The sequence below is a fragment of the Anabrus simplex genome, chromosome 1 (assembly GCF_040414725.1).
Source record: "Anabrus simplex isolate iqAnaSimp1 chromosome 1, ASM4041472v1, whole genome shotgun sequence".
NCBI classification, from domain to species: Eukaryota; Metazoa; Arthropoda; class Insecta; order Orthoptera; family Tettigoniidae; genus Anabrus; species Anabrus simplex.
Window position 1 is genome coordinate 1,260,873,166 of NC_090265.1, and position 26,682 is coordinate 1,260,899,847.

The following is a 26,682-nucleotide window of genomic DNA, read 5'->3' on the forward strand; positions in this document are numbered from 1 at the left end:
GTCACTGTAGCATACTTACTATGATGCTAACCTGTCGGCTCAGAGGCCCTTACAGCTTATAAATCTCATATTTATTCCGTATTGGCTCAGCACAACTAAGGTTAAGTTATGAGTAGGTTCCCACCTTCCAATACTTATCAATTTCTATATAATAGGTTTATTAATTACATACTATAAACCATATACTACATACTATAACATACTATACTATAACATACTATACTATACTATAACATACTATAAACCATATAATTAATTAATAAACCTATTATATAGAAATTGATAAGTATTGGAAGGTGGGAACCTACTCATAACTTAACCTTAGTTCAGAGGCCCTTGTTCAAATCCCTCCCCTGGTGTAGTTTTTTCTCTGACTGATGCTCTCAAGCCAGTCTTAAGCCATGTGCAGATTTATTTTAGAAACACAGCCTCAAAAAGCCGATTTGAATTTGCTCTCGAAGTGATCTAACCGACTAACTTCAGCAGCTGAAAAAATGATAACGGCACAAGATATCGAATTATTTATCAGTATGTCCGACCCTCTAACACTCATACCTGGTTCATGTTGTTTTTGACCACCTTGTGTATGTAAGTAAGTTAAGTAATGTTACACATTACTTACATTTCTTAGATTATAAGCAACAAATCACATACGACTGATAAAGTATTATTATAAAAATTCTGGAGGATGTGTTCGGATAGAGATGTACAAAAGAGCATGTTCTGCCTATGAAAAATGGGAAAGAGAAGCTAATAAATAAGACATTTTCTGTAAAAACATCACTAGTTCACAAAAGCTTGATTTGAATAGGCGCAGGGTATTCAAATGAAAGATACCTTTTCGTAAGTCACATGAACGGAACCACATGCACTGTGAAGCTATAATGTTGCAGACAAATTATTTTTTTAAACCTGGTATATATTTAATGCACTGCAGATACAGCTGACTAGATGGATCCAGAATAATTAACATGTAATTTCAATCATTTTAAGTTACAAAAAAATCTTAATGAAAATGTTTAAAATTTATCCTTTAAATTTAGAAATATAAATGATGATGCAAAATGGTTAAGAATCCTTCATCAGTGTCAGGACATTATCATGCTGAAACTCCACTGGGAAACCCAGTTCTACCAGGATGCGTACACAAACTGACATTCCACCTCTAGCTTTCCCTTTGTATTTTGAACTGATCAAATAGAATTAATTGTGAAATTTCATTTTAAAAGAAAGTCAAACTTCACATAACAACTATAGTATCTGATGCAAATTTTAACTTACCTTCACAGTGTGATTTCTGACCAGTTTGTTGATAACCATCATCACATATGCACTGATATGTCCCCATCATATTCTCACAGACTCCATTGGAACAGATACCACTTGTACGAGAACATTCATCTATGTCTAAATTACATAAAAGAAAGCAGTTACTCACTTGCAAATTTAATTATTTCTTTTTACTGTTTGTTTTACATTGCACTTCAAATTTTAATTATTTATTTTTACTATTTGTTTTACATTGCACTGACACAGGCAGGTCTTATGACTGTGATGCAATAGGAAAGTACTAGGATTGGGAAGGAAGCGACTGTGGCTTTAGCCATGGAAAACTATCTTCAGGGCTGCCTATAAATGGGGTTCAAACTTGCTATTTCCTGAATGCAAGTGGCAGCAACATGACCCCAAACTGCAAAACCACTTGCTCAGTACTTGCAAATTTTAGATTTTGAAGTAAACTTTTACTCATAATAATAGAGTATATCACCGAGCTCGATAGGTGCAGTCACTCAAATGCGGCCAGTGTCCAGTAATCGGGAGACAGTGGGTTCGAGTCCCACTGTTGGCAGCCCTGAAGATGGTTTTCCGTGGTTTCCCATTTTCACACCAGGCAAATGCTGGGGCTGTACCTTAATTAAGGCCATGGCTGCTTCCTTCCAATTCCTAGGCCTTTCCTATCCGATCGTCGCCATAAGACATATCTGTGTCGGTGCGACGTAAAGCAAATAGCAAAGAAAAAAAATAGAGTATATCTATCCCTTAGTTCCGTTTCCTGATGTAGGGTCAGGGATGAGATGAGATTAAATTATATGGCATGCTTTTTAAGGTCGGATGCCATTCCTGACGCGAACCTCAATTGAGGAGCTAATGAAGATGAAATGAATGATGTTGAATGAAATTGGGTAAGAAGGCAGAAGAAATTGACTGTGGCATATGAATAGGAACTGCCTCAGCATTTGCCTGGAAGTGAAAATGGGAAACCATAGAAAACAATTCTCAGGACAGCTGACGGTATAGCTCAAACCCATTTGTCTCCCAAATGCAGAGCTTGACTCCATTGCCATAGCATGTTACATGCACGGTCAGTCCGCTCAGCCCTCATGACAATAGACTAATATATAAATATTATCAGTATACAGTATATGATTTAGAAACAAGATAGTCATAAAATAACCAGATACAGCTGGGATCTAAAACAGTGTCTTCATAGTGATCACAGACTCCTAGTGGCTGACTTGAACTATTTTGTTAAGAAGGAAGCCATACTTTTCAGCGCTGACCCAGCTAAATGCAACTTAAAGGCTTTTCAGTCTGTTGAACACACAAATTCAATCAGTGGAACCTTGATTATCCATTCCCACAAACTACATTTTTCCGGATTATTCATTCAAATTATATGGTCCCGCCAACATCCCAATTAAATCATGCTGTAACAATCCCACATTATCAGTTCCTCGAAGAAACTATTTCCCGAATCAACTGTCCAGAAATTTCAGTCTCATCAACGCTAAATCCTTGATCAAGCATTTTGCAAAAAAAGTATCTCACAGAAGGACAGCTACAAAATACCTATGGATCTTGATGTTAACGTCCCATCATAGTGACAATTAGAGCAAGTACTGTTATGGGAAAGAGATCGGCGGTGAACTTGCATAAGAGATCATCTTAGCATCACACTCATCTGGTATTATTTAGGGAATCCTTGGAAATAATAAAGCAAAAAGTGGCCACAACAACTGGAAGGAGACAGAGCGCATTTCAACAGTTCTACTTGAAGACAGAACAAGTTTTATCAAATGTTTATACGGTACTTGTAAAACGTCTGCATTATGTCCAAGGGTTAGATGTTTATTTTTTTCTTTTTTTGATTGTATTGCCAAACAGGTTTTCAGCACTTCCTACAGGGCACTATACTTAGGTCTAGTCACTGGGCTTTCAGACAGGAATCGAAATGCTCCTTCCTAACACGAATCTAGTATTTTTATATGATCGGATATGATCATATTCTTGAGCCCAGAAGAGATGTTGCACCTTACATATATGAAGCTATTACTGTTCTGGGCCTAATATAATATGGGGATTTTTACGTTAACATTTTTATATTAAAATCTCCTTATAAAAACAGCAGTAGTTTTATTTGCGCAGCATAACATTTAAAAAGTCTGTATCATTTCCCACTGGCTCGTGCACTAAGCACACTTTCCAGCTGAGCTCTAGGTTACAAATAAACCAAAATTTTTGGAGTTTTAATGATTTTTTCTCTCTTTCCAATCTGCTTGTGTTAGAGACAAGTTTTGTCTGTACATTGCTCAGAATTTAAAAAGAATGGTATTTCTGTATAAGTCATGTCCACAGTAACAAGGAACTACACTTTTTAATTTTCCGTCATATCTGTCTGTCATCTGTCTGTCTGTAGGTATGTACACGCATCTTGAGAAAATGGCTGAAGAGAATTTGATGAAAATTAGTATGTAAAGTTGGGGAATGAGCCACTACAATTTATGCTATAAATAATTTTATTCATGCTGAGTGAAATGGTAGTTAAGGGGAAGGCCTAAAATTTAATTCTCAAATGTTTATGTTATTAGTGGTTCTATCGATAAATACTACATAAGAAAAATTATAGAGAATTAAATTTTCCATTATTTATGTTTTATACATTTTTACCGTACCGGCTATGATAACAGTAGTGTTGGCTACTGAATGCATGATTCGAAGCAGTGTATCGATTCATTCAAGTGTCCGAGTGAATCGATTCACAGGAAAGGCGAGCTCAAGGCACACGATTCAGCTTACTCCCAGCGGACAGTGCTGAGTGGCGCACTCACTGGACGTTGACGGGGAGCCGAGCTTCTGCTGCAGCGAGACAGTGTATCATGGCACATCGAAAGAATCGTGAACGAGCGCGGCTCAGTGAGACACATGATACACACGGCTCCTTGTCGGCTCACTGGACACACGGAGAGCCGAGCTTCCGCTGCAGCGAGGCATACAGTGAATCATGGCACATCGAAAGAATCGTGAAAGAGCGCGGCTCAGTGAGACACATGATACACACGGCTCCTTATCGGCTCACTGGACACGCGGAGAGCCGAGCTTCCGCTGCAGCGAGACATACAGTGAGCCATGCTAGACTGAAAGAATCGTATGCTATAATGGACTCTCGAGCTCAGCTCATTTGAAAATAATACCCATTTGCATTCACTGTCCTCTTCTTACAGGGAGGTTTAAATAATAGATGGATTTATTTGCAGTGTTAAAAAGGTAGTCACAACATAATTCTGAAGTAGCTAGTAAGTAGGTAGGCTATTAGGTTATACTATTTATTAGTTTAATGAATCTTAGTATTATAACTTAGTTGACATTTGACAGTTAAACTCTACTCTAGCCTGCCCTATGACTATGAGTCATGCTCATGAGTCATGACCACTCAAAAGTACCTGTTTTATATTGGGAAGAACGGCTCAGTATTCTCTCAGTTCATATGTCACATCGTTGCACAAGACTTCAATCATATGTGGACAGACGCAATAACAGTATGTTGAATCAGAAAACCAGCGGGCTACTGTACATCTCGGGTAGCCTATACAAAATATGATGATTTAAAAAAATTCTCAGCTGATAGAAAAATACTTTTAAAAAAAAGACTGAGCGAGTTGTCGTGCGGTTAATATCGCGTGGCTATGCGCTTGCATTCGGGGGATGGTGGGTTCGAATCCCACCGTCGGCAGCCATTAAGATGGTTTTTCTGTAGTTTCCCCATTTTCACACCAGGAAATGCTGGGACTGTACCTTAATTCAGGCCATGGCTGCTACCTTCCTAACCTTTCCCACCCTGCATCGCCGGAAACCTTCGATGTATTAGAGTAACTAGCATTTTTTCTAAGAAAGGAGTTCATAGTATGAAGACCAGATGGCAGCTGCGAGCACTGAATGCTGTTGCTGCTGTCTTACCAGCACATACTACACAGATGCAGTAGGAGCGGTGACCAATGAGCCGTGAATCGGATCACGGTATCGATTCAGTAACGTGAACGGAATCAAATGAATCGATTCAGTAAAATGAATCGAATGTCCCATCACTAGATAACAGAGATATTCATGAATTAAATTTTTTTTTTGCTAATTCCAAATTGACACTGAGCCACAAGAAATCGGGTCAACAGAATTCAATGAAAATTGGTATGTAAAGTCAGGGAATAAGGAACTACAGTCTAGGCTATAAATAATTTTATTCACCCAGGGTGATATGGTAGTTTTTGGGAAGGCACCTAAAATTTAATTTTTAAATACTTATGTTATTAGTCCTATCAAAAAGTACTACTCAACAAAAGTGATAGAGAATACAATTTCAGTTCTGTCGTGTGATTATTGTTTTAAGAGGAAGAACAACTAGGCAACTATCCTCTATATAACACTAATCAGAGAAAAAAAATGGAAGGGGTCCGACACTTCGAAAAATGAAGGTATTGGCCTAAGAAAGAAAAGGGCCATGAAGGGCATGAAAATGAAGGACCCCCTAGGCCTCCATACGTAATACTGTCAGGGTCAGGAAAGAACAAAAGGTGACCAAGGGAGGTCGGATAGGATAAATAGGGTGCAAGTGAGAAGCCTGGCACAAAGAAGTGGAAGTAATTCCAGGACTCAGATAAGGGCTCCGTGAACGCCAACCCACGCTCCCAAGTTCAGAGCCTCCCTGGTCCGTTTTAGTCACCTCTTATGACAGGTAGGGGATACCGCGGGTATTATTCTACCGCTCCCACCTACAGGGGGACGACTATGATAAGGGAATTCATGAATTTAGATGAATTTAGACTTTTGTTGCTTAGCCCTTATCAACATGACATGGAAATACTGTTCAGTCGTATTAACGGGCAACGGTCTTAATCATGATTGTCTTAAGGTGTAAAAACGCATGGCCATCAGTTCATATCGAGTAGGAAAATTTTGAAGATCATAAAAATGAGAAAAAATGGTAAAGGAATGATCACTTGAAGAATAAGACAAGAGGGATTCATGAAAGAAAGGAGGACTCACTTTACATTAGATGCCCTAATATCACAGAAACGGAAGGAAACTAAATATGAAGGCCTACAATATCGAACGGTCATAAAATTGATCAATAATAACATTACATTGACGATTGTTTGTTGTGATGTCCTTTCCCTCTTCTGCTGCCACTCATCTCCGATAGATGAGATTACTGCTGTGTACTGAGTATAAGAGCTTGCCTGAACATTGGCTGGAAGTAGCTGGGGAGATCAATAAATAACTCTCTCCTTCAGCATGCCATTTCTCTGGTTCATAAATTTTCTGATACTACTGGTATGTAACACACTGGTTCATCATGGTATTCCAGCTATTCGATACCCACTCTGCTCTGAGGCATTGATTGGAATGAGCTGTGTGCACACTTAACAGAATAATAGCAGGTGTCTATGGTCTGGTCATTCCAGCTCTGGAACTTTGGACTGTTAGACGGCACTGTTCGTTAAAAGTGAGAAAATGTGTGGTTTTTCATTTGATCGAGTATTTCATATAACATTGATTTTAATCGCGACATTCCTACTAATCTCATTGCAATTACCCTGGTTGATTTTAGTTGCAAGGATATAAAAATGCAGGTGAAGTATGCCATTACAATGAAAACTGCAAAAGCCTGCCACTACAATGAAAATCCCTAACCCAGTGTTCACATGAGAAAAGATGTATGGTGACTTCCCCGCCTCGTTCTGGGCTAACATTAAGAGCTATACAATTTAATACAGTCTTACCCACAATGTGTACACTACTTAACCTAGAATTCTATATACAATGTAGAATTCCCTAGCAAAGTACGGGTACATCAGCTAGTTGAATATATAATGCAATGGAGAACTTTTGAGCATCAATACTTACATCCGAAACCATATTCTCGAGTTCAACATAACCTTTAAAAGTCAATGTATGCCTAATTTATGCGATACAAGATTTCCAGAAACTTACTACAAACAGTATACTGGTGACCTAATTACAATGAAAGATTTAAAAAAAAGGGATTTCATCACCATGTTAGGCACTTTTGTATCAGATGTGCTTTATTACATTAGAGAATTAAAAACTACCCACGATCGATTGCTGTTTAGCTTGGAGTTATTTATTCAATTTTTCTATGAGCTTGGCTGATCAAAGTTGCTGACATGAAGGAAGTTTTCACAGGAAACTGACAAAGTTTCCCCGGTAAAACTGAATGTAAAGCATCAAGATTTTTAACTCATGTAATTAATTTCTGAAGCAAGCGGCAATTTCTGAAGCAAGCGGCATGATCTAGCTTGCCTGCCTCTCACCCGGAAGCCCCAGATTCTATTCCCAGTCATGTCAAGCATTTTTACCCGGATATGAGAGCTGCTTTTAGGTCCCCTCAGCCTACGTGATTATCGTTGAGAAGCTATCTAACGGTGAGATGCCGAACCTAGTCTAGAGAGCCAGGAATAATGGCCGAGAGGATTTCTCACACTGGTGATGCGTCAGCTCGTAATCTGCAGACCTTCGGGCTGAGCAGTGGTCACTTGGTAGGCCAAGGCCCTTTAGGGCTGTAGTTTGTTAGGTTTTACTAGTGTTTGTAAGATTATAATTATACATATTTAATTATTGTGATGTTTAGCCAAATTGTTGATGGTTTTAATTCATTCCCAGATTTTCCGCTTTCCCATATTGTACGTTTTCTCCCCGCGGTCACCCCCCAAAATGGAGAATCGAGGTTCCACTGTACGAGGGTTGGGGAAAAAGTCATTGCAACTATTTTTATTGGCATGGATGCGGGATCTACCAGACAAATGGAAATATACAAATGGGAGTGGGGAACATATGGTGTTGGGGAATGTTTGAAAAATGCTGCATAGGTTTACCAGGTGTAGGATACAAAGCAACAAAACTGTCAGCTAGAAATTCTTGTGCTACATAATGTTCATTCTCAAAGAATACAGTAACCTTTACAGTAAACTCTCAAAGTAGTTCTCGAGATTATCCACAGCTCGTTGCCAATGATACGGGAGACATCGAATACCAGTCACCTCGCCATGTGTGAATTTTGCAATCTCATGTTTCACAGCATTGTCAATATCCTCTCATGTCCCAGGCCATAGTTCTTTCACTTTGGGGGATGAGATAAAAATCACATGGAGATAAGTCTGGTGAGCACGGCGGGTGTTCCAGTATTTCCCACGCTGTTCTTGCTTCATCATATCCATTCTACATGGAGACTAACTCACTACTGCTGTATTGGAAAGGAGGATTATTGACTTTTTTATTTTTAAAGTGATAACTGTCAATACGGAAGGGATTTATAACATGCAATGATCTGAGTTTAGCATCACTGGACTATATGTCTCAAGCATTGGCCTATACTGCATACTGTAAACATGTTTGAGATATCATGACATATACCATGTGAAATCATAACTTCTTTTGAGCACTGTAAGCCAATACTAGTTAGGATGTTTTTGTGGGGACTGAAAAAGAATGTCAAAAAGAGGAAATATGCTAAATATGAACAAAAAAGATATGACTCTATTAAATTTAAGGTTAGGTTTGAATGTAAAAGTAATTATGATAAACACAAAGTAACAAGTGTTTACAATTATAATGAATGAAATGAATAAAGAAATAGTACATTTTAAAAACACTAACATAGCACAACAAGGAAAAACATTCTTAGAAACACGAACTATGCATGTCAGAATTTGCACAAAAATTTAAAAAAGTCAAGAATTTTATTCATAAAGAAACTTGTCCAAAGTAGACTGCTTCTTCTTTCATTCTAAATTACATACAGGAGTATCGAATTTAGTAACGTAATTCATTACACTCTCGTCCACAACAGAACTTGACACACTGACACATAATGTCACACCAAGTCCATAGCTTCTACCACTTCCGAATGGATTAGTACTGTTGCACAGATCTCATTGGTGTAATTTTTATCCTCGGATTCTTGCTTGTTATTGTCTTTATCAATCATCAGCTGTTCATGAATTTAATCTACCATCTGCACTTCACAGGTGGTAACATTGTCATCATGTTCAACATATGCATCGCAATGTGCATTTTCTTCATCTTCTTATTTTTTTCTCCTTGAAGCCATTTCTTTTCAGTTTCAACTCATTTAATGTATAACTGTTAGGTTCTTCAGCCTGATGAAACTAAATTTTGAATAAATAAATTTATAAACTACGAAAAATTGATGCCGATCATAATAGGGAAGGGTAAGAAACCACACAGTTTTAAGAATGTACATACCTTTTCACACCAGTACATGCCAAATGCAAGTGCTTGAATGATGTCATCAATTTTTGAGAACTTCTTGCGATCACTTGATGCCAGAATGGGAATGTGCAGCATAACCGTGTACATGAATGCGCAACAGTTTAGACTACATCGATGTACTTATACATTTTGTTTCATTGTGTATTTCATCCAGTCTTTTTCAGACAGAAACAGGACTGTCAAATCCAAGAATGCTCTTAGAGAGCCAAGTTTTCCACACCATTATAAGTGTCCTTATTGTGTTTTGTAATTATTTTCAATCCAGTACATGTAATTCCAGTGTTCCGAGTTCTATGAACACAAGACTGTTAGAGGCAGAACTGGGAACTTTCTAAGCTCCAAGTTCTCCTTGCCAAGTGTATGTTGCATTTCAAGGTTATATCTATCAACTCAATGATGTATTTCCATGCAACCACCTATAGGTGCAAGGATTTTTCGTTATGATGATTGTTATCAGATTTTCCCTTAATTTAATTTTTACCAAGAACTGACGATGGCTCCATGGGAGTCGAAACCGGTCTTCTTATAATTGAATAAATTGTTGCAATGTGTTGAATGGTGGAACATCCCTCAAACTCTACATTATATGTCAGCTGTATGCGTAGGTATAGTAGACCTAATTTACATACATTGTTACACAATTCACCTACAAATGTAAAATTACGCACCAACACGTCAGCCGAGCTACTGTGGCAAATTCGAACAACCACAGCAAAGGCTGATGCTGAGCAAAGGCTGGGACCGATGCTCCCTGTAGCTGTAGGCGGACATGCTACCGGTGCTACACAGTCCGGGGCCACAAAATTAAGTTGTCTACCAGATCCTTACCCAGGCCAGTTGTCACTGGAGCATCGTGGATGCAACGTTGCCGGGAACGCTAATGTAAATTCCTTATGGTTGAAAAAGTACTAAAGAGTGACATAAATGCACTATCCAGGTTTCTTTACCTTGTATTTAATAGGAAATGGACTAGAACTTTGGAATAATGGCATAATAACCAGGGAAACACGCTACAGAGAGGGATTGTCTTAAACAGTTTCAACTGTATTACGTCAATTGGGGCTTCATGCTCTGACTTAGCACTTGGCTGGAAACAGGCTGAGCAGAATATATTGGGTTAAGTGACAATAACCATTACTACAGTGAGTAAGAACAACTATATACTAACCTTTACAAGACTGCTTATTAGGTGCCAGTTCATGTCCAGGTGGGCATTCACAGCGATAACTACCAGGTGTGTTTATGCAAGTACCTCCACGGCATAAACCAGGTATAACACGACATTCATCAATATCTATAAGAAATGAGGCATGATTCAATAATAAATACCGCAGTGAATAGTTGGAAAGGCGATCAGTATATCTAAGGGAAGGAAATTAACACTTGACATTAAAATTTAATTAAAATTATTAAAACTTGATTCCTGCCTAATGGATTGTCAGCTAACTGAAGTGTTTACAAGAATAAACCCATTTGGTGACATTTTCTACACCTTATCCTACCAATATTATTGTAAATGAAATAGGGATATACTGTACATCTGGGTTTTCCACTATCCTCAAAATAATAGTTCAACTGATTGCTGAATGCTGAAAGGTGAAGAGAAAATTATCAATTCTCACCCATCTGTTTCTATCAGATGGGTTCTTTAGAAACCTAATGATCAGATTGCAGCATCAATTTTAGAGCAAAAAGGGTTAAAGTAACTTTTTGTGTAAACTGAGTTATATCTGTCATGAAGTTGTTGATTTTAATGATTGTCTTCTTCTTATTCTTCTTCCATTCCCTTTTTCCAGATTCTCTCTGGGTAGTGTAGTGTACCAAAGCCCTCCACCTTACTCGATCTTTCCACCATTCCTCTTCTAGCACTTTATTGCTATTGACTCCTCTATTTGCTCCTCCATCTCATTCTAGGACGTCCCCGAGGCCTCTTTCCAGTCTCTGTATCCATGAATGTTCTCTTTGGTATTCTCTCCTGGCATTCTTATCACATGTCCAAACCATTTTAGCTTTGCTATTTCAATCTCTTCTTGAAGTATACACACTCCCACACTTCTCCTTATTTCCTCATTTCGTATTCTATCTTGTCTTGTCTTTCCCTGTATGCTCCTCAAGAACCTCATTTCACCTGCTTGTATCTTACTGGTTCCCCTTAGTCAAAATCCAGGCTGCTGAAGCATACATCAGTATAGGTTTATAATAAGATGAACCTTCTTGCACTTCATTGGCACACCTTTGTTCCATACAATGTCTCTCACACACTGGTAGAAACTTGCAGACTACTGTATTCTTAAATCATTTTCTCCATCCAAATTTCCATCTTGTGACATCATGCTGCCCAAATACTAAAAAATGTTCTCTACTTTGGTTTATTTCCTATTTTTATCACTCCCCTGGATTTTCTGTTACCTATCATTATCAACGTCTTGCTTTTCGCAGTACTAATCTTCATTCCAAAATTTCTATCTCCTCATTCCATAAATCAACTTGTGTCTGTACTTCCTCTTCATTATCTCCCCAAACTACAATGTCATCAGCAAAGAGCATAGACTTTACTTGCTTGCCCATCATCTTCTCCGTGACATTACGTAGAATTCTATCCATGATGATAATGAAGAGTAAGGGAGACAATACACTTCTCTGTCTTAAGCCTGTCTCAACTCTGAACCATTCAGTTTGACCCACTCTGATTCTAACACAGGTTTTGCAATTTTGATACAATGCTATTACAATCTGCATTGTTTCATACCCAATCTGTGCCTCTGTCAATGCTTTCCATACCAAATTCCTTGGGACATTGTCATATGCCTTTTCAATATCTAGAAACATTACTACCCCGTCCTTTTCATATTCCCAATACCTTTCCATCATTTGATGCAATGTAAATATTGGGTCAAATGTGGACCTGCCTCTTCTGAATCCATACTGGTGTTCTGCCAATTTTCCCTCTACTATGTCTCTTATTCATTTATCCAAGATTCTTTCAAGGATCTTAATGAAAAGTAAAGTCAGTCAGTCCAGTCATTCTGTCCGGTCAATTTCCTTCTTTTTTTTTTTAAACTGAAAGGTATTCATGCACAGATTTGTCTCAGGTACTATAAATCACTTAACTTCTGCCTTCCTCAAACTATTTGATTTTTAAAAAATTTTCTCTCCTTGAAGCAATCATATCTTTGGTTCTAATTGAGGTACGAAGTTCGTTGTAACCTAAGTGGATCAAGCTCTTTCATTTCAGTGCTTAACTATTCAAATGGGTTGATTCTGAGGAAAGTTATGAGTGCAAATTCAATTTGACATCTCATTTTTTCAACTTCTCATTGAAGCAATCATATCTTTCGTTCTAATTCAGGTACGCAGTTTGTTTTGGTCTAAAACCACTAAGTGGATTAAGCTCTTTCTTTTGAGGTAATAACTACTTAAATTGGTAGATTCTGAGAAAAGTTATGAGTACATTTGAAGGACTTTTTAACAGTTTGGCACATAGTGTTGTTCCAAGAACGTTTAATTCAATTTCTTTGTGTGATGTATTTTCAAGTGTTTTGTTGACACAATATTACATTCTATTACCACAGCAGATCATGTGCTTTATTTCATTAACTCAAAACTTTGCAAATACATCCGCGAGGATAGTAACAAACAACACCATACTTTGTACATTGCGGACGGAGCCAGCGGGAGGTATCAGTGTTACTACTCTGTCATTTTCACATTGCTTCCTGTCTCCTTTTGTTGAAAACTAGTTTAATGGCCCCTTTTGTCCACTCTTTTGGAACAGTCTTTTATCTCCATATCACTCTGAAGAGTCTATACAACCACTGTAGACCAACTGCTCCTGCCGCTATTATCATTTCTATGGTGACCTCATCAATTCCAGCTGCCTTGCCTTGTTTCATTTTTTTAGTTTAAATGTAAATGATCACTTTTAGCTTTAGGTATAGGGTCAATTATCAAATCATACTTAGTACCCGTCCTACTCAAGTCATAACAATTTGTTATTTATGATTGAAATTAAATACTGTATCTACTACCATGTACCAGTCCCCAATTGCTTACCCATGCACACCTGCATCATCATGTTACTCTCGTAGCCCTCCTTGCAGTCACATGTAAAACTGCCTGGCACATTTCGGCATTCTCCATCACCGCAAACTCCAAACATGATGTTGCATTCATCAATATCTGCAAGACATTCAATAATATTCAATCAGAAAGTAATGTATTACTGTATATGCAATATATAAGTGGATATCTGATTTACAATGTAAACTTTTATTTGCTTGAATTACCCATGAATCAATTTTATCCATAAATTTGTTTGTAAAGATTTCATAATTAAATACATAAAACATATATTGATGATAGAAGAAATATATTATTAAGGTCAATAATTTTCTGCTTTTTTATGTGTTTAATGTTGTGCTAACTCAGATAAGTCTTTGAATATGCTATGGTAGGAGAGAGTTAGGACCTGAGCCGGGCTGAGTGGCTCAGACAGTTGAGGCGCTAGCCTTCAGACTCCAACTTCGCAGGTTCGATCCTGGCTCAGTCCGGTGGTATTTGAAGGTGCTTAAATACGTCAGCCTCGTGTCAGTAGATTTACTGGCACGTAAAAGAACTCCTGCGGGACTAAATTCCAGCACCTCAGCATCTCCGAAAACCATAAAAATAGTTAGTGGGATGTAAAGCAAATAACATTACTATTTTATTAGGACTGGGGAGATAGGATGTTTGGCCTTCATTTAAGTACAGCTCCAGAATCTGCCAGGCAAGTAAATAGGAAACCACAAACAAAATCATTTTTAGAACTGCTGATGGTTGTATTAAACATTATGAATGGCTCTTTCAATGCCATTTCTTCACTTTTTACACTTTCACTGTTTCAACTTTTTTTTTTTTTTTTTTTTTTTTTTATGTTCATATCCATTAAAAGCAATTTTATGAACTGAGGTGATATGTTTCTTCAGGTTACTAGTGTAGTAAGACTTTCCTCCTCAAGAGAATATCTTTTTACAAATGTGACAAATGCCATGATGATAATATAGATTACAAAATACACTGGCTTCTGTAATTTCAAAATAACAACTTACTTTAAATTTTAAAATAGTAATCTAAAAATCAAAATCAGGTTTCATGCTACAGATGCTGACATGTTTACAATAATTTGCTTCTTTTCTTGTGATATGAGAGTTTAAATAGGCCTAGACAACAGCATTTGTTTACTGAAAGTCTCTGTTACTCAGTTACTCAGGATTAGGTTATTTTGTAGGCAGAGAATGGTTTTTCTGTAGCAGTCCAAACTGAAATTAATAAAGCTGCAAATGAGTGTAATATCACATTCAAAAATATCTTCATCCAGCTACATTCAGCATGTTCTATTGCCCTGGTGCATGAATTTTAAAGAAATTTATACTTCAGACATACTGGCACCAGAACATCTGCAGAAATTCAGAGAAAATTTACTTTTGATATGGGATCAGTAGAGCTATAGATGAGCCTAATTTCTTGCTATACTGGTACCTGCTACTTGTTATTCTGAAACTTATAATTCTGACACATGCTCTTTGCAGCCACCTTAAAACCTGCTACTTCTGGTAAGTTGACAATATTAATTAAAAATATTAGTATTCTATTAATATAGTATCAAAAAGTATCGAGCTCATCTATAGTAGTATAATTCAATATCAATACTTCTTGAGTATCAAGATATCGAAGATATCAAGAACCCATCCCTATCTCGATAGTACTCTTTAAAATGCATGTAAGATGATGACTTCTTTGCAATAAATAGGCTGTAAAAGAAGAATATATATGTGGTGACAAGGACAGTGCCAGAACTTTCTCTGCAGACAATGCACAGCTCTTTGAAAACTGAGGAAGTTGTGAAAAGTGGGCAACTAATATCAAACATCACTCTAATAAATATCTTAAATTGGGAATGATCGGCAAAGAATTGATCAATGAAGGAGAGGGATATAGCCAAATCAAATCTGTGCTAAGAAATGATGTTGATCGTAGGATGAAAATGACAATGGTGACATTTGTTCAATGTTCCTTGGGATGATTATCTAGATGTTAGACCTGTTTAAACAACAATCATAACAATCATCATCATCATCATCATCATCATCATTGTCATCGTCGTCATCATCATCATCATCAGCAGCAACGTTCCTTTAGTTTATATAGATTTTAAGAGACACCGAAGTCCTGCAGGAGTTCTTTAACAAGCTGGAAGCCAACAATTTGGAGCAGACACATTTTAATATCCTTATATGCCATTAACCTCAGTCAGGATCAAACCCACAAGCTTAGGAATAGAAGGCCAATGACTAGTTGACTGCATCGCTGAGATTGATTGGGTTAAGTGATACCAAGTGGAGGGGAAGAGAAGAAGGTGCACTGATGAATGGATACAGACTGTTTTACAGTGACGTATGGAAATTCAAAAATGAGTAAGTATAATTTTCAGGAAGGACCTACAGGAATGTATGGAAAAGGTTAAATGATTAATATAATCATTGTATTGACAATTGAGTTGGAGAATGGAATGAGGAATTTGTTCCAAAAATTGTCCCACAAACTGAAATAAAGAAGAAAACCTAGGGCACCTCCTCTGGGAGAAGTGGCAAAATAAATACTATACGGTACAGTAACGATAATGGTTAAGTGAGAAGAAATAAGGAAAAAGGATAGACATGATAATGTATAGTAGGTTTTGGGCTTTTGCTTGTCAAGAAAACGAGAAATTCTTTATATTTTGCAGAGACTTAAACTAGTCTGATGTTTCACTAAATGTACAGAATACCTCCTTGTTTTCTTGACATGGCCAAAGCCTAAAAGCTACACTATCATATTTATCAATACGAGCTGTACAAGCATCAATCTAAATCAAAGAAAAATGATTTTCAGATCCAATGGATATTCTAATATTCCATTTTGAAAACGAAATATCTAAAAGAGAGGGTGAGATTAAAAGTAATTATCATGAACACTATTGAAAAGTATGCTAACCATTTAGCCATGGAGCTGGAGTGAGAAACCCTGATCTACAGCAATACAATATCCACTCTTCCCTGTCAATCATACTGATACTCTAATGCCCAGTCAATTAAGATATTTTTGCTAATGAGCATTATTTTTGTACTTTAGCCAACTTAGTAGTACCTTCTTTGTTCAACAACACAATTTAAAAAAATACTATAACAACTCCAGCCATCATGATATACGTATAAATTACACTATTTTAGGAAATATAAAAACTTGGTTATAATCAAGACAATGGTTTAAATTTTATCAAAACCTGGATGTCTCTCAGCTTTCTGCTTAGTAATTTGCAGCTAAGATTAAAGTCATATTTTTACATGCAAAGGCAAGTTTATTCATCAGTAAGAGAATACTCATTCGGTTATTAAAGGAAATATTTTACATTAGACTTTGTGAATCTTCACTTCTATTTTCACAATCCTTACTACACCAGTATTGTGAACCTATATGGCATAAACACCCATCAAAATCTCTACAGAGTGCCTGGGAGCAGCAAAAGTATTAATGTTTCAAAATGAATAAATGTATAGAGAAAAACGCAACTTCTATTTAGAAAGTACACAAGTAAAACTTACCAACACATTTGATTCCATGCTCATCAAGTGCATATCCTTGGTTGCAGCGACAACTGAAACTACCCACAGAGTTCTTACATCTCCCATTTTGACACATTCCTGGGAACTCACATTCATTGATATCTTTACGGTCTAGGAAACCAGGGCCCTTAGGACATAACTCCTGGTGAGCAGCAGTACCAGGCCTGGGACATGGTTCACATTTCGAAGTGCCCCATGCTTTTCCCACAGTAGAACAACAGCATATGTTGCGTGGATAATTGCCATCCAGTGCATTACTGCAGGTACCATGTCGGTATTCCATATAGCAGAGTTCTTCACGGGTATCCAAACAAAGAGTTCCTGGAAAGATCAGTTTGAGAAATAAATTTAATTCAGAATATACATTCTAATTATGATACACATTTTCTGACACTGTAGTTCATAATTGCCTATACAATATTCCAATTAAATTACATTTCAGTGGAATTAAATTTTTTTTAGCACTATCTCATATTTCCTTGAAGAAGATATAAGAATGGGTGAGGGAGGCAGGTGTAAGGACTGTGGGTGTGAGTGGGAATTAAGGAATATGAGGGAAGAGATTGGAAGTTTGAGGGAGATAATTAGGCTTTTAGCAGAGGACAAGAAGGAAGGCAGGTCTCCCTGAATGAATGTACAGAATATGGTACGTAGGCAAGAGAGAGGGGAAAGAATAGGAGAAGTTGTGGCAGACAGGTTGGCTAATGTTTTACAGGGAAGGCAAATGAGGGCTAAGGGTTCTCTTTAGGGAGCAAGTCCAGCACAAGTATCGGTCAGGAATTGGTATGGGTCACTGCAGGTAGAACAGCAGAGGGAAAATGGGGAACAGGGAAGTGATACAGAGGAGGGACGAGGCAAGAGGAAAGGGAACCGTAGGAGAAGGAAACAGAGAGTAGAGGATAGGAAGACGGAGGTGAAACAGGGTCATGAGAGGCAGAGAAAGGAGGAGGAAGTATGTTCTGCAACCATCAGGGAAGTTAAGGGAGATCAGGAGAGAAGGGGAGGCAGATAGAGTTGAGGCTTTCTTTGGTCATGGGTGATTCTATTGCTACATATCTAGGGAAAGTATGTGCCAAGGTAGTGTTGTCCAGGAATTAGGTTAAGGCAGATGTTGAGGAAAGTAGAAGGGAAGGAGGAGGGTAAGGAGAAGGTAGTCATTTTCCATGTTGGTACCAACAATGTAAGGCAAGCAGGAATAGCCACTTTAGGCCTTCTCAATCCTGAAATTACCAGCGTTTTGCCCCAGTGTAACAGTGATCAGTTAGTTTCCTTCTGGGAACTTAATTTTTGGTACAACATAATCGGTGATGTATGGGATCTGGTTATGACTGCACAGAAGAAGTTTACGGGCATGGAGATTGTTATCATTGGGATAATGATTGGAGAGTGATTGAGGATTTAAATGGGACTATGGAGTGGGTATGTGGGAAATCGGGTGAGGGGTTTGTAGATCCTAATGGATGGGTAGAAGATAGATATTTATGCTCAGATGATCTTTTTTTGAACTACACTGGTATGTATGAGTTATGGAAATTGTTTAAAAGAGTTATATGGAGGTACATTCAGGGAAATGGGCTGGACTAAGCAGCAGTGATGAGAGTATAGGGGGTCAGCAGTGATGAGAGTATAGGGGGTGCTGGAAAGCTCATAAGGATGACATGAACTTTTTAGTGTTAAACCATATAGGTATTGTAAAGAGAGGAATAGAATCTAGTAATTTAATGTATATTTACAAGATATTATAATAGGTGTTGTATCATAGCTGAGAAGTGATATTATGGATGCAGAAAATTTCTCACAGAGCTGGAGTATTCACTGTAGAGAGAGGACTGGAACAATACTGGTCAAAAAGAAATTTTGTAAGCTATGAAAAAGTTAAAGATGAGAAACATGAAATTCTACGATTCTAACGATAATAGGCAACTTGATGTTTAAGGGATGTACAGACATGGCAAGGATGGCGTAGATGCTCATGCAGAATTATTTGATAAGATAATCAGCTATGTGGGTTACAACACAGAAAGGAACGTCATTGTAATGGGTGATCTCAATTTACCAAATATTAACTGGGAAGGTAATGTGAATGTCAGAAAGCATGATCAAAAAATGGTAAATAAGTTAATCTGTCAAGAACAGATGAATCAGAAAGTGACGGAACCAACTAGAGGGGAAAATATTTTAGACATGGTGCTAAAATGAAATGATGTATGGCTTATAGTGCCAGGAGTGTCCAAGGACAAGTTTGGCTCACCAGATGTTTTTGTTGTTGTTAAAAAAATGCAATAGAAAGAAAGCTTATAAAAGTAGGATTATTAGGCAATACCATATGGTTGATAAGGGAGGCATGGGAGAATATTTGTAAGCAGCCTATGGGATGAGTTTAAAGCAATTGTCGAGGAGGGTGAAAAAAGATAATTATGTACCTTTAACACTTTGAACATGGTGCTATGCATTGCTCGGGCTCCCTCATTTACTGGCATATACAGTACGTGAGCAGCACTCGGGCTTTGCTTTCTTAATTAATAAATCATCAGATGCTGGAAATACGTTCATGTCTCTTCTAGTAAACATGAATAACAGTATTACAGTTGCACATACTGCTGCTTGATGGGACCACTGACCCTTGTTGGACAGAATATGAATGCTTGTAATGAAGAGTAGCAAGGATGTGTTCCTCGCATTTCATTTTCCCGCTCGTTCATACAATGGTACCACGGTGTCTTGATTCTCTCAGTGACAACGCAATAGAAACCCTAATAAACTTAATCACACCGTTTTCCTCTCATATAAGCATAGTAATACTAATGCAACCATGTTACATGTAAATATGAAAAAAAATTACAAACATGATTTGAAATAAATAAAAACATAAAAAAAGCTCAAAATCATAATAAATATTCTGGTCCCCTTTCATATTAAAGTTTCAAAAATCAAGGAACTAAGTGAATTCAGTGCTGAGTCAGATAATTATAGATTCAGATACAACAAGAGTAATACATTTATCTCAAAAAGTGTTGAAATTATAAAGCCTCAAAATATGACTAAAATTCTCAGTATACACCAGTTAACATGTTACAAATATGCCAGTGCTCAGTGTGTTAAAGGTAGTAAAGAAAGGGTAAGACCAAGTATATTATAACACAGAAATAAAGAAAAGTGGAGGTTAGAAAGAAATAGAGTGAGGAATGACTGAAGAAGTAAGGAGAGATTAAAGGAACTTACCAGAAAGTTGAATTTAGCAAAAACATCAACTAAGATTAACATGATGACAAGCATACTTTGCAGTCATATGAATTTTAGTTAAAAATGCATGATTATGTATAAGTAGGCCTATTCTAAGGCAGAAAAAAGGTTCCAGGAAGGTCATTCCAGGGATCATGAATGAACAACTGGAGTGTATATATGAGGATTACAGAAGGCTGAAGTATTCAGTCAGCAGTATGTAAAGATAGTTGGATATAACGATAATGTCCAGGTAGGGGAGGTCACTAATACTGGCGAAGTACTAAAGTTTACCTATGATAATAAAGATACATACAAAAGGATACATAAGTTGAAAACTAGAAAATCAACTGGGACTGATCAGATTTTTGGTGACATACTAAAGATTATAGTACACCTTGAAATTGTTGACAGTTTCAAATACAGGGTCTTTCACTCAAAGTCGGGCTGGGGCCGGCGCAGCGCAGTGGGTAGATGGGCGAGCTGAAAGTCAGACGAACACACGGCAACTCGCTGGGCTCGGGGCTGGGAGAGCGTCCGATGAATCACGTGTAAATAACAAGCACATATAATAAGGCATAATCGAAGTAAAATCATTTCACACCTTGTCACAGAAGATGAAAATGTCCTCCACCTGCATCTACATATTTCTGGCTTCATCAAAGGAAATTTTCATTCCTACGCATTAGTTCATCTACCGAGATAGCCTCAATTTCTCTCGTGATATTTTGTTTGAGTTCATCTAGAGTGTGAAGCTGGAAGTGTTGACGGCAGTAAGTGCGGACAGGATAATAGGGCCTATAGTTTTTGAAACCACAATCACTGGGCAGAGATATAGCGATGACATTCTCGTACCATTTTTTAACAATTGACAGACAATGAATGCCAATCTGGATATTTCCAGCAAGACTCGGCAACCGCGCATTCGGCTAACGAGTCATTAAGTTTAATTGAGGACATTTTTGACAAGAGGGTAATTAGTAAACCATTGTGGTTCACAAGATCCCCAGATCTTATGGTTTGTGATTTTTATTTATGGAGAAAATTGAAAAATAAGGTTTATGCAACAAACTCTCACATTCTAGATGAACTCAAACAAAATATCGTGAGAGAAATTGAGTCTATCTTGTTAGATGAACTAATGCATATGAATGAAAAGATGAAGCCAGAAATATGTAGATGCAGGTGGAGACATTTTCAACATCTTCTGTGACAAGGTGAGAAATTATTTTACTTTGATTATGCATTATTATGTGTGCTTGTTATTTACATGCAATTCATACGGGCGCTCTCCCAGCAATAAGCTTAGCAAGTTGCCATGTACTCGTCTGACCTTAGCTCGCCCATCTATCCGCTGCGCTGCACCGGCCGGCCCCACTTTGAGTGAAAGACCCTGTACCTAGGGAGTGAATTAATGTAGAATATAAGGATGGACATTGAGATTAGCAATCTGAAATAAGGACGTACTGTACCGAGGAAGTGCAAAAAGATAACGTACAAAATGTATTATGCACCCATATTAACTTATGCAGCAGAGATCTGGACAATGACAGGTAGGGAAGAGAATAGAATTCAGGCCAGTGAAATGAAATACCTAAGAAGTACTGTATGATATGAAAGACAAAGAAAGACGGAATGAGAAACAAATATGTGAGAAAGGAGGTCGGAATGGAAAACCTAAATGAGAGAATTGATTGGAGTAAACTAAGATGGTTTGAGCATGCAAAGAGGATGGAGGAGAAAAGAATACAAAAACAGATGATGGAGATGAAGTTTGAGGGAAACCTAGAACTAAGTAGATCGATTCAATAAAGAGGAGTGCAAGAAGACTGGTCTAGGACAAAATGATGGAAGAGGGATGGTGGAAGGAGAGAGGAAGGTGGAGAAGTGCCATAAATGCCCTGACCTGACAGGAGCTGGTTAAGGGGAAAGGATAATGATGATGCTAGATAAAGGATATAATGCCATATCTGAAATATTCGATTTCTGTTTACATGAAGAACCTATACCAATTGAATGCAGAGTTGATGGAGTAGCCCCAGTATACAGGCGAAAGGGTGATTGATAAACATTAAGCAAATAATTACAAGCCTGTCAGTTTGACATGTGCTGCATGTAAACTCTGGGAAAGCATTGTTTCTGATTATATCAGGCTCGTTTGCAAAATGAATAACCGGTTTGACAGAAGGCAGTTCATGTTTCAGAAAGGTTATTCCAGTGAGGCACAACTTCTGGGATTCCAGCAAGATATAGGAAATATTTTAGATTCAGGTGGTCGAGTGGACCGTATTGCTATTGACCTATCCAAGGCTTTTTATAGGGTAGAAAATTAGGGCCATTGAACAAGACAAAAGAGTGGTTGAATAAGTGGTTAAATTTCTAGAAAATTTCTAGAATTCAGAGAATTAAGAGCAGGTGAAGTATTATCTGATCCTGTAACAATTAAGAGAAAGCAGGACAGTATTATTTGACTTTTATGTTTTATTATGTACGGTGAAACCTCGATTATCCGTTCCCATAAACTACGTTTTCCCGGATAATGCATTCAAATTACATGGTCCCGCAAACATCATAATTAAATCACGTTGTAAAAATCCTGCATTATCCGTTCCTCAAAGAAACAATTTTCCGGATCAACCGTCCAGAAATTTCAGTCCCATCAACGCTAAATGCTCGATGAAGCGTTCTTCAATAAACTGTATCTCAAGAAAGAACGGCTATGGCATATTTATGGATCTTGGTGTTAACGCCCCGTCATTGCAATAATTAGAGCAAGTACTGTACCGTACCGGAAAAGTGATCTGTGGTGAATTTGCATAAGGGACCATCTTAGCACCGCATTCGGGTGATATTGTTTAGAGAATCTCAGAAATCATAAAGCAGAGAGTGGCCACAACAATTGTAAGGAGAGACAGCACATTTCGACACCCTACTTGAAGACGGAATGAGTTTTGTCAAATATTTGCACTTATAAAATGTCCACATTATGTCCACAATTAGATGTTTACCATGTATTTTTAATTTTTCTATTGTATTGCTGAACAGGTTTTCAGCACTTTCCTTGGGGCACTGTATAGCAACTGGGCTTTCAGGCAGGAAGCGAAACTGCTCCTTCTTAACACAAATCTAGTATTTTAATATCATTGTATCGTACGCGATTATGTTATCGAGACTAGAACAGACGTTGCACCTTACATTTAAAAAAGCCATGGGAGACTAATGTAAGACTGGGAATTTTACATTTTCATGTTAAAATGCCAAAAACTGCAGTTGTTTTATTTGCCCATGTTACATTTAAATGGTTTGTATCATTTCCAACTTGTACTGACACGTGCAGCAAGCGCGCTTTCCAGCTGAGCTCAGTGTCACGAATAATCGTAATTTCTGAAGTTTTGATTATATTTCTTTCTCCTATTTCCAATTTGATTGGATTAGTGATGGGCAGAATTGAATATAATACATTCGAGGACTTTTGAGAATCGATACTTACATTTGAAACCATGTTCTTGAGTTCACACAACCTCTAAAGTCGATTTAGGCCTAATTTACGCGGTACAAGATTCCTAGAAACTGACTGTGAACAGTATACCGGAGACCAAATTACAATAGAAGATATTAAGAAAAGAAGGGATTTTGCCATCATGTTGGACACTTTTGTATCTAATATGATTTATTTTATTAAATGCGAGAATTAAAAACTACTTGTGGTCGATTGACATTTGGCTTGGCGTTAATAGATTTTTCGAAGAGTTTGGCTAACCAAAGTTGCTGAACTGAAAGAAGTTTTCATGGAAAACTGACAAAGATTCCCCTGTAAAACTGAATATAAAGTATCGAGATTTTGAACTCGCGTACCGGTAATTAATGTTTGATGCCGGTTTCGCGGTCTAACTTGCCTGACTCTCATCAGGAGGGCCCGGGTTCGATTCCCGACCAGGTCAGGCATTTTTACCTGAACTTAAGGGCTGGTTCCAGGTCTACTCAGCCTATGTGATTACCTTTAATTGAGGAGCTATCTAATGGTGAGATGGCGACCCTAGTGTAGAGTGCCAGGAATATCGGTCGAAAGGATTCATTACACTGACCATGCGTCACCTCGTTATCTGCAGGCCTTCGGGCTGAGCAGCGGTCGCTTGGCAGGCAAAGGCCCATTGGGGCTGTAGTTTGGTTTTGGTTTAGGAGTTTTTGTAAGATTATAGTTATACGGTATGTATTTCATTTTTGTGATGTTTTGCCAAATTATTGATGGTTTTCATTCATTCCCGGGTTTTCCATTTTCCCGTGTTGTACGCTTTATTTTCATGGTACCTCGAAAAACTGAGAATTGAGGTTCCACTCTATATAAATGATGTCAGTAAAGAACTGGAATTACAGATAAGGCTTTTTGCAGATGATGTTATACTGTGTAGAGTAGTAAATAAGTTACAGGATTGTAAGCGAATGGAAAAAGACCTCGACATTGTGTGAGATGGACAGCAGACAATGATATGATGATAAATGAGATGAAAAGTCAGGTTGTAGGTTTCACCAAGAGGAAAAGTCCTCTCTGTTTTAATTACTGTGTTGATGGGGTCAATGTACCCATGGGGATCACTGTAAGTATTTATGGGTTATAGGATCACATAACAATTCACTTACTCTAATTTTCTGAGTTCTAGTTTCTAGAAATTTATCCACCCATTCAACCACTCTTTTGTCTAGTCCAATAGTCTTAATTTTGTCAGTAATCTCCAATGATGTACCCTATCAAAAGCCGTGGAAAGGTCAATAGCCATACAGTCCAATTGACCTCCTGAATCTAAAATATCTGCTATATCTTGCTGTAATCCTTCATTGGGGAAACACATAAACCAGGTTGTAATTAAAGGTTACAGATCTCTTCATAAGGTTATGAGAGTATTTAGGGGGTGTAGTAAGGATGTAAAGGAGAGGGCACATTAGTCCCTGGTAAGACCCTCAATTAGAGTATGGTTCCAGTGGATGGGACCCATATCAGGATTATTTGAAACAAGAACTGAAAAGTATCCAAAGAAAAGCAGCACACATTTTTCTGTTTGATTTCTGATAAAAGAGTACTGGTAATGTCTCAAAAATGTTACAAACTTTGGGCTGGGAGGACTTGGGAGTAAGGAGATGAGCAGCTCGACTAAGCAGGATGTTTGGAGCTGTCAGGGGAGAGATGGTATGGAGCGATATTAGTAGATGAATAAGCTTAAGTGGAGCTTTTAAAGGTAGGAAAGATCATAGTATGACGATAAAGTTGATATTCAAGAGGATAAACTGGGGTAAATATTAATTTATTATTATTATTATTATTATTATTATTATTATTATTATTATTATTATTATTATTATTATTATTATTATTATTATTTTATTCACATATATTTCATTAACCTTACCGGTTGCATCTAAAGTTAGTCCAGGAGGACAAATGCAGGTGAATGAGCCATCAGTATTCACGCAGGTTCCTCCACCTCGACAAGCTCCAGCATTCAAATCACACTCATTTACATCAGTGCATGTCTTTCCATCAACCTACCAAGAAAAACAATTCCAGTTAATTTGTAAATGGGCTTATTCATAACATCTAAAACTCATATATAATGAAGTAACATTTCATTATTAAATATATCATCTACAGAGTTTATGATTATTGGTAATCTGCCTTGGGGTTCATGGCATTTTCCTTGTTGTAGCTGATAAACTCATTCTTCAAGTGGTTGGAGAACATTTACTTCTTCAACTAGTGAGCTGATGATCTCATTGTTCAACCCCTTAAAACAAGAATAACCAGCACCACCAATTATAAAGGAAAGATACTTCAGTTTCCCAAACTTTACACACATTGCCATTTCCTTTTTGAAAGTATAAAGAGAAAAAAAAACTTTTATGCAGATGAAATGAAATGGCGTATGGCTTTTAATGCTGGGAGTGTCCGAGAACATGTTCAATTTTATGCCCATACAAGTTTAAAAACTTCATGTTAATTCTGTATTGAACCAAGAATCTAATGGGAACAAGAAAGGCCCACCTATTCAATACCATACAATGTTATAAAATAATTTATAACATTTTATTATTATTATTATTATTCTTAGGACTGGTTTCGATGCTGGTGTGCATCATCATCAACCATAAAATTAGAGAAAAAACATACAATGAAAAGGTTACAAAAACAATGCATAAAAGAGTACATAAATTTTACAAATTAGGCATGACTTGATTAAAAACA

The 26,682-nt window shown here is 37.4% G+C and overlaps 1 protein-coding gene across 1 annotated transcript in view; it reads right to left on the minus strand.

The window, feature by feature from the left end:
• LOC136858261 (fibrillin-2) overlaps positions 1 to 26,682 on the minus strand; it is a 529,944-nt gene that overhangs the window by 171,636 nt on the left and 331,626 nt on the right. Inside the window, exons 18-22 of the mRNA XM_067137663.2 lie at positions 25,850 to 25,985; positions 17,205 to 17,546; positions 13,639 to 13,764; positions 10,754 to 10,879; positions 1,282 to 1,407 (exon numbers count right to left, since the gene is read on the minus strand). Of these exons, the coding sequence (XP_066993764.2) occupies positions 1,282 to 1,407; positions 10,754 to 10,879; positions 13,639 to 13,764; positions 17,205 to 17,546; positions 25,850 to 25,985 (856 nt within the window). The remainder of the gene's footprint in view (positions 1 to 1,281; positions 1,408 to 10,753; positions 10,880 to 13,638; positions 13,765 to 17,204; positions 17,547 to 25,849; positions 25,986 to 26,682) is intronic.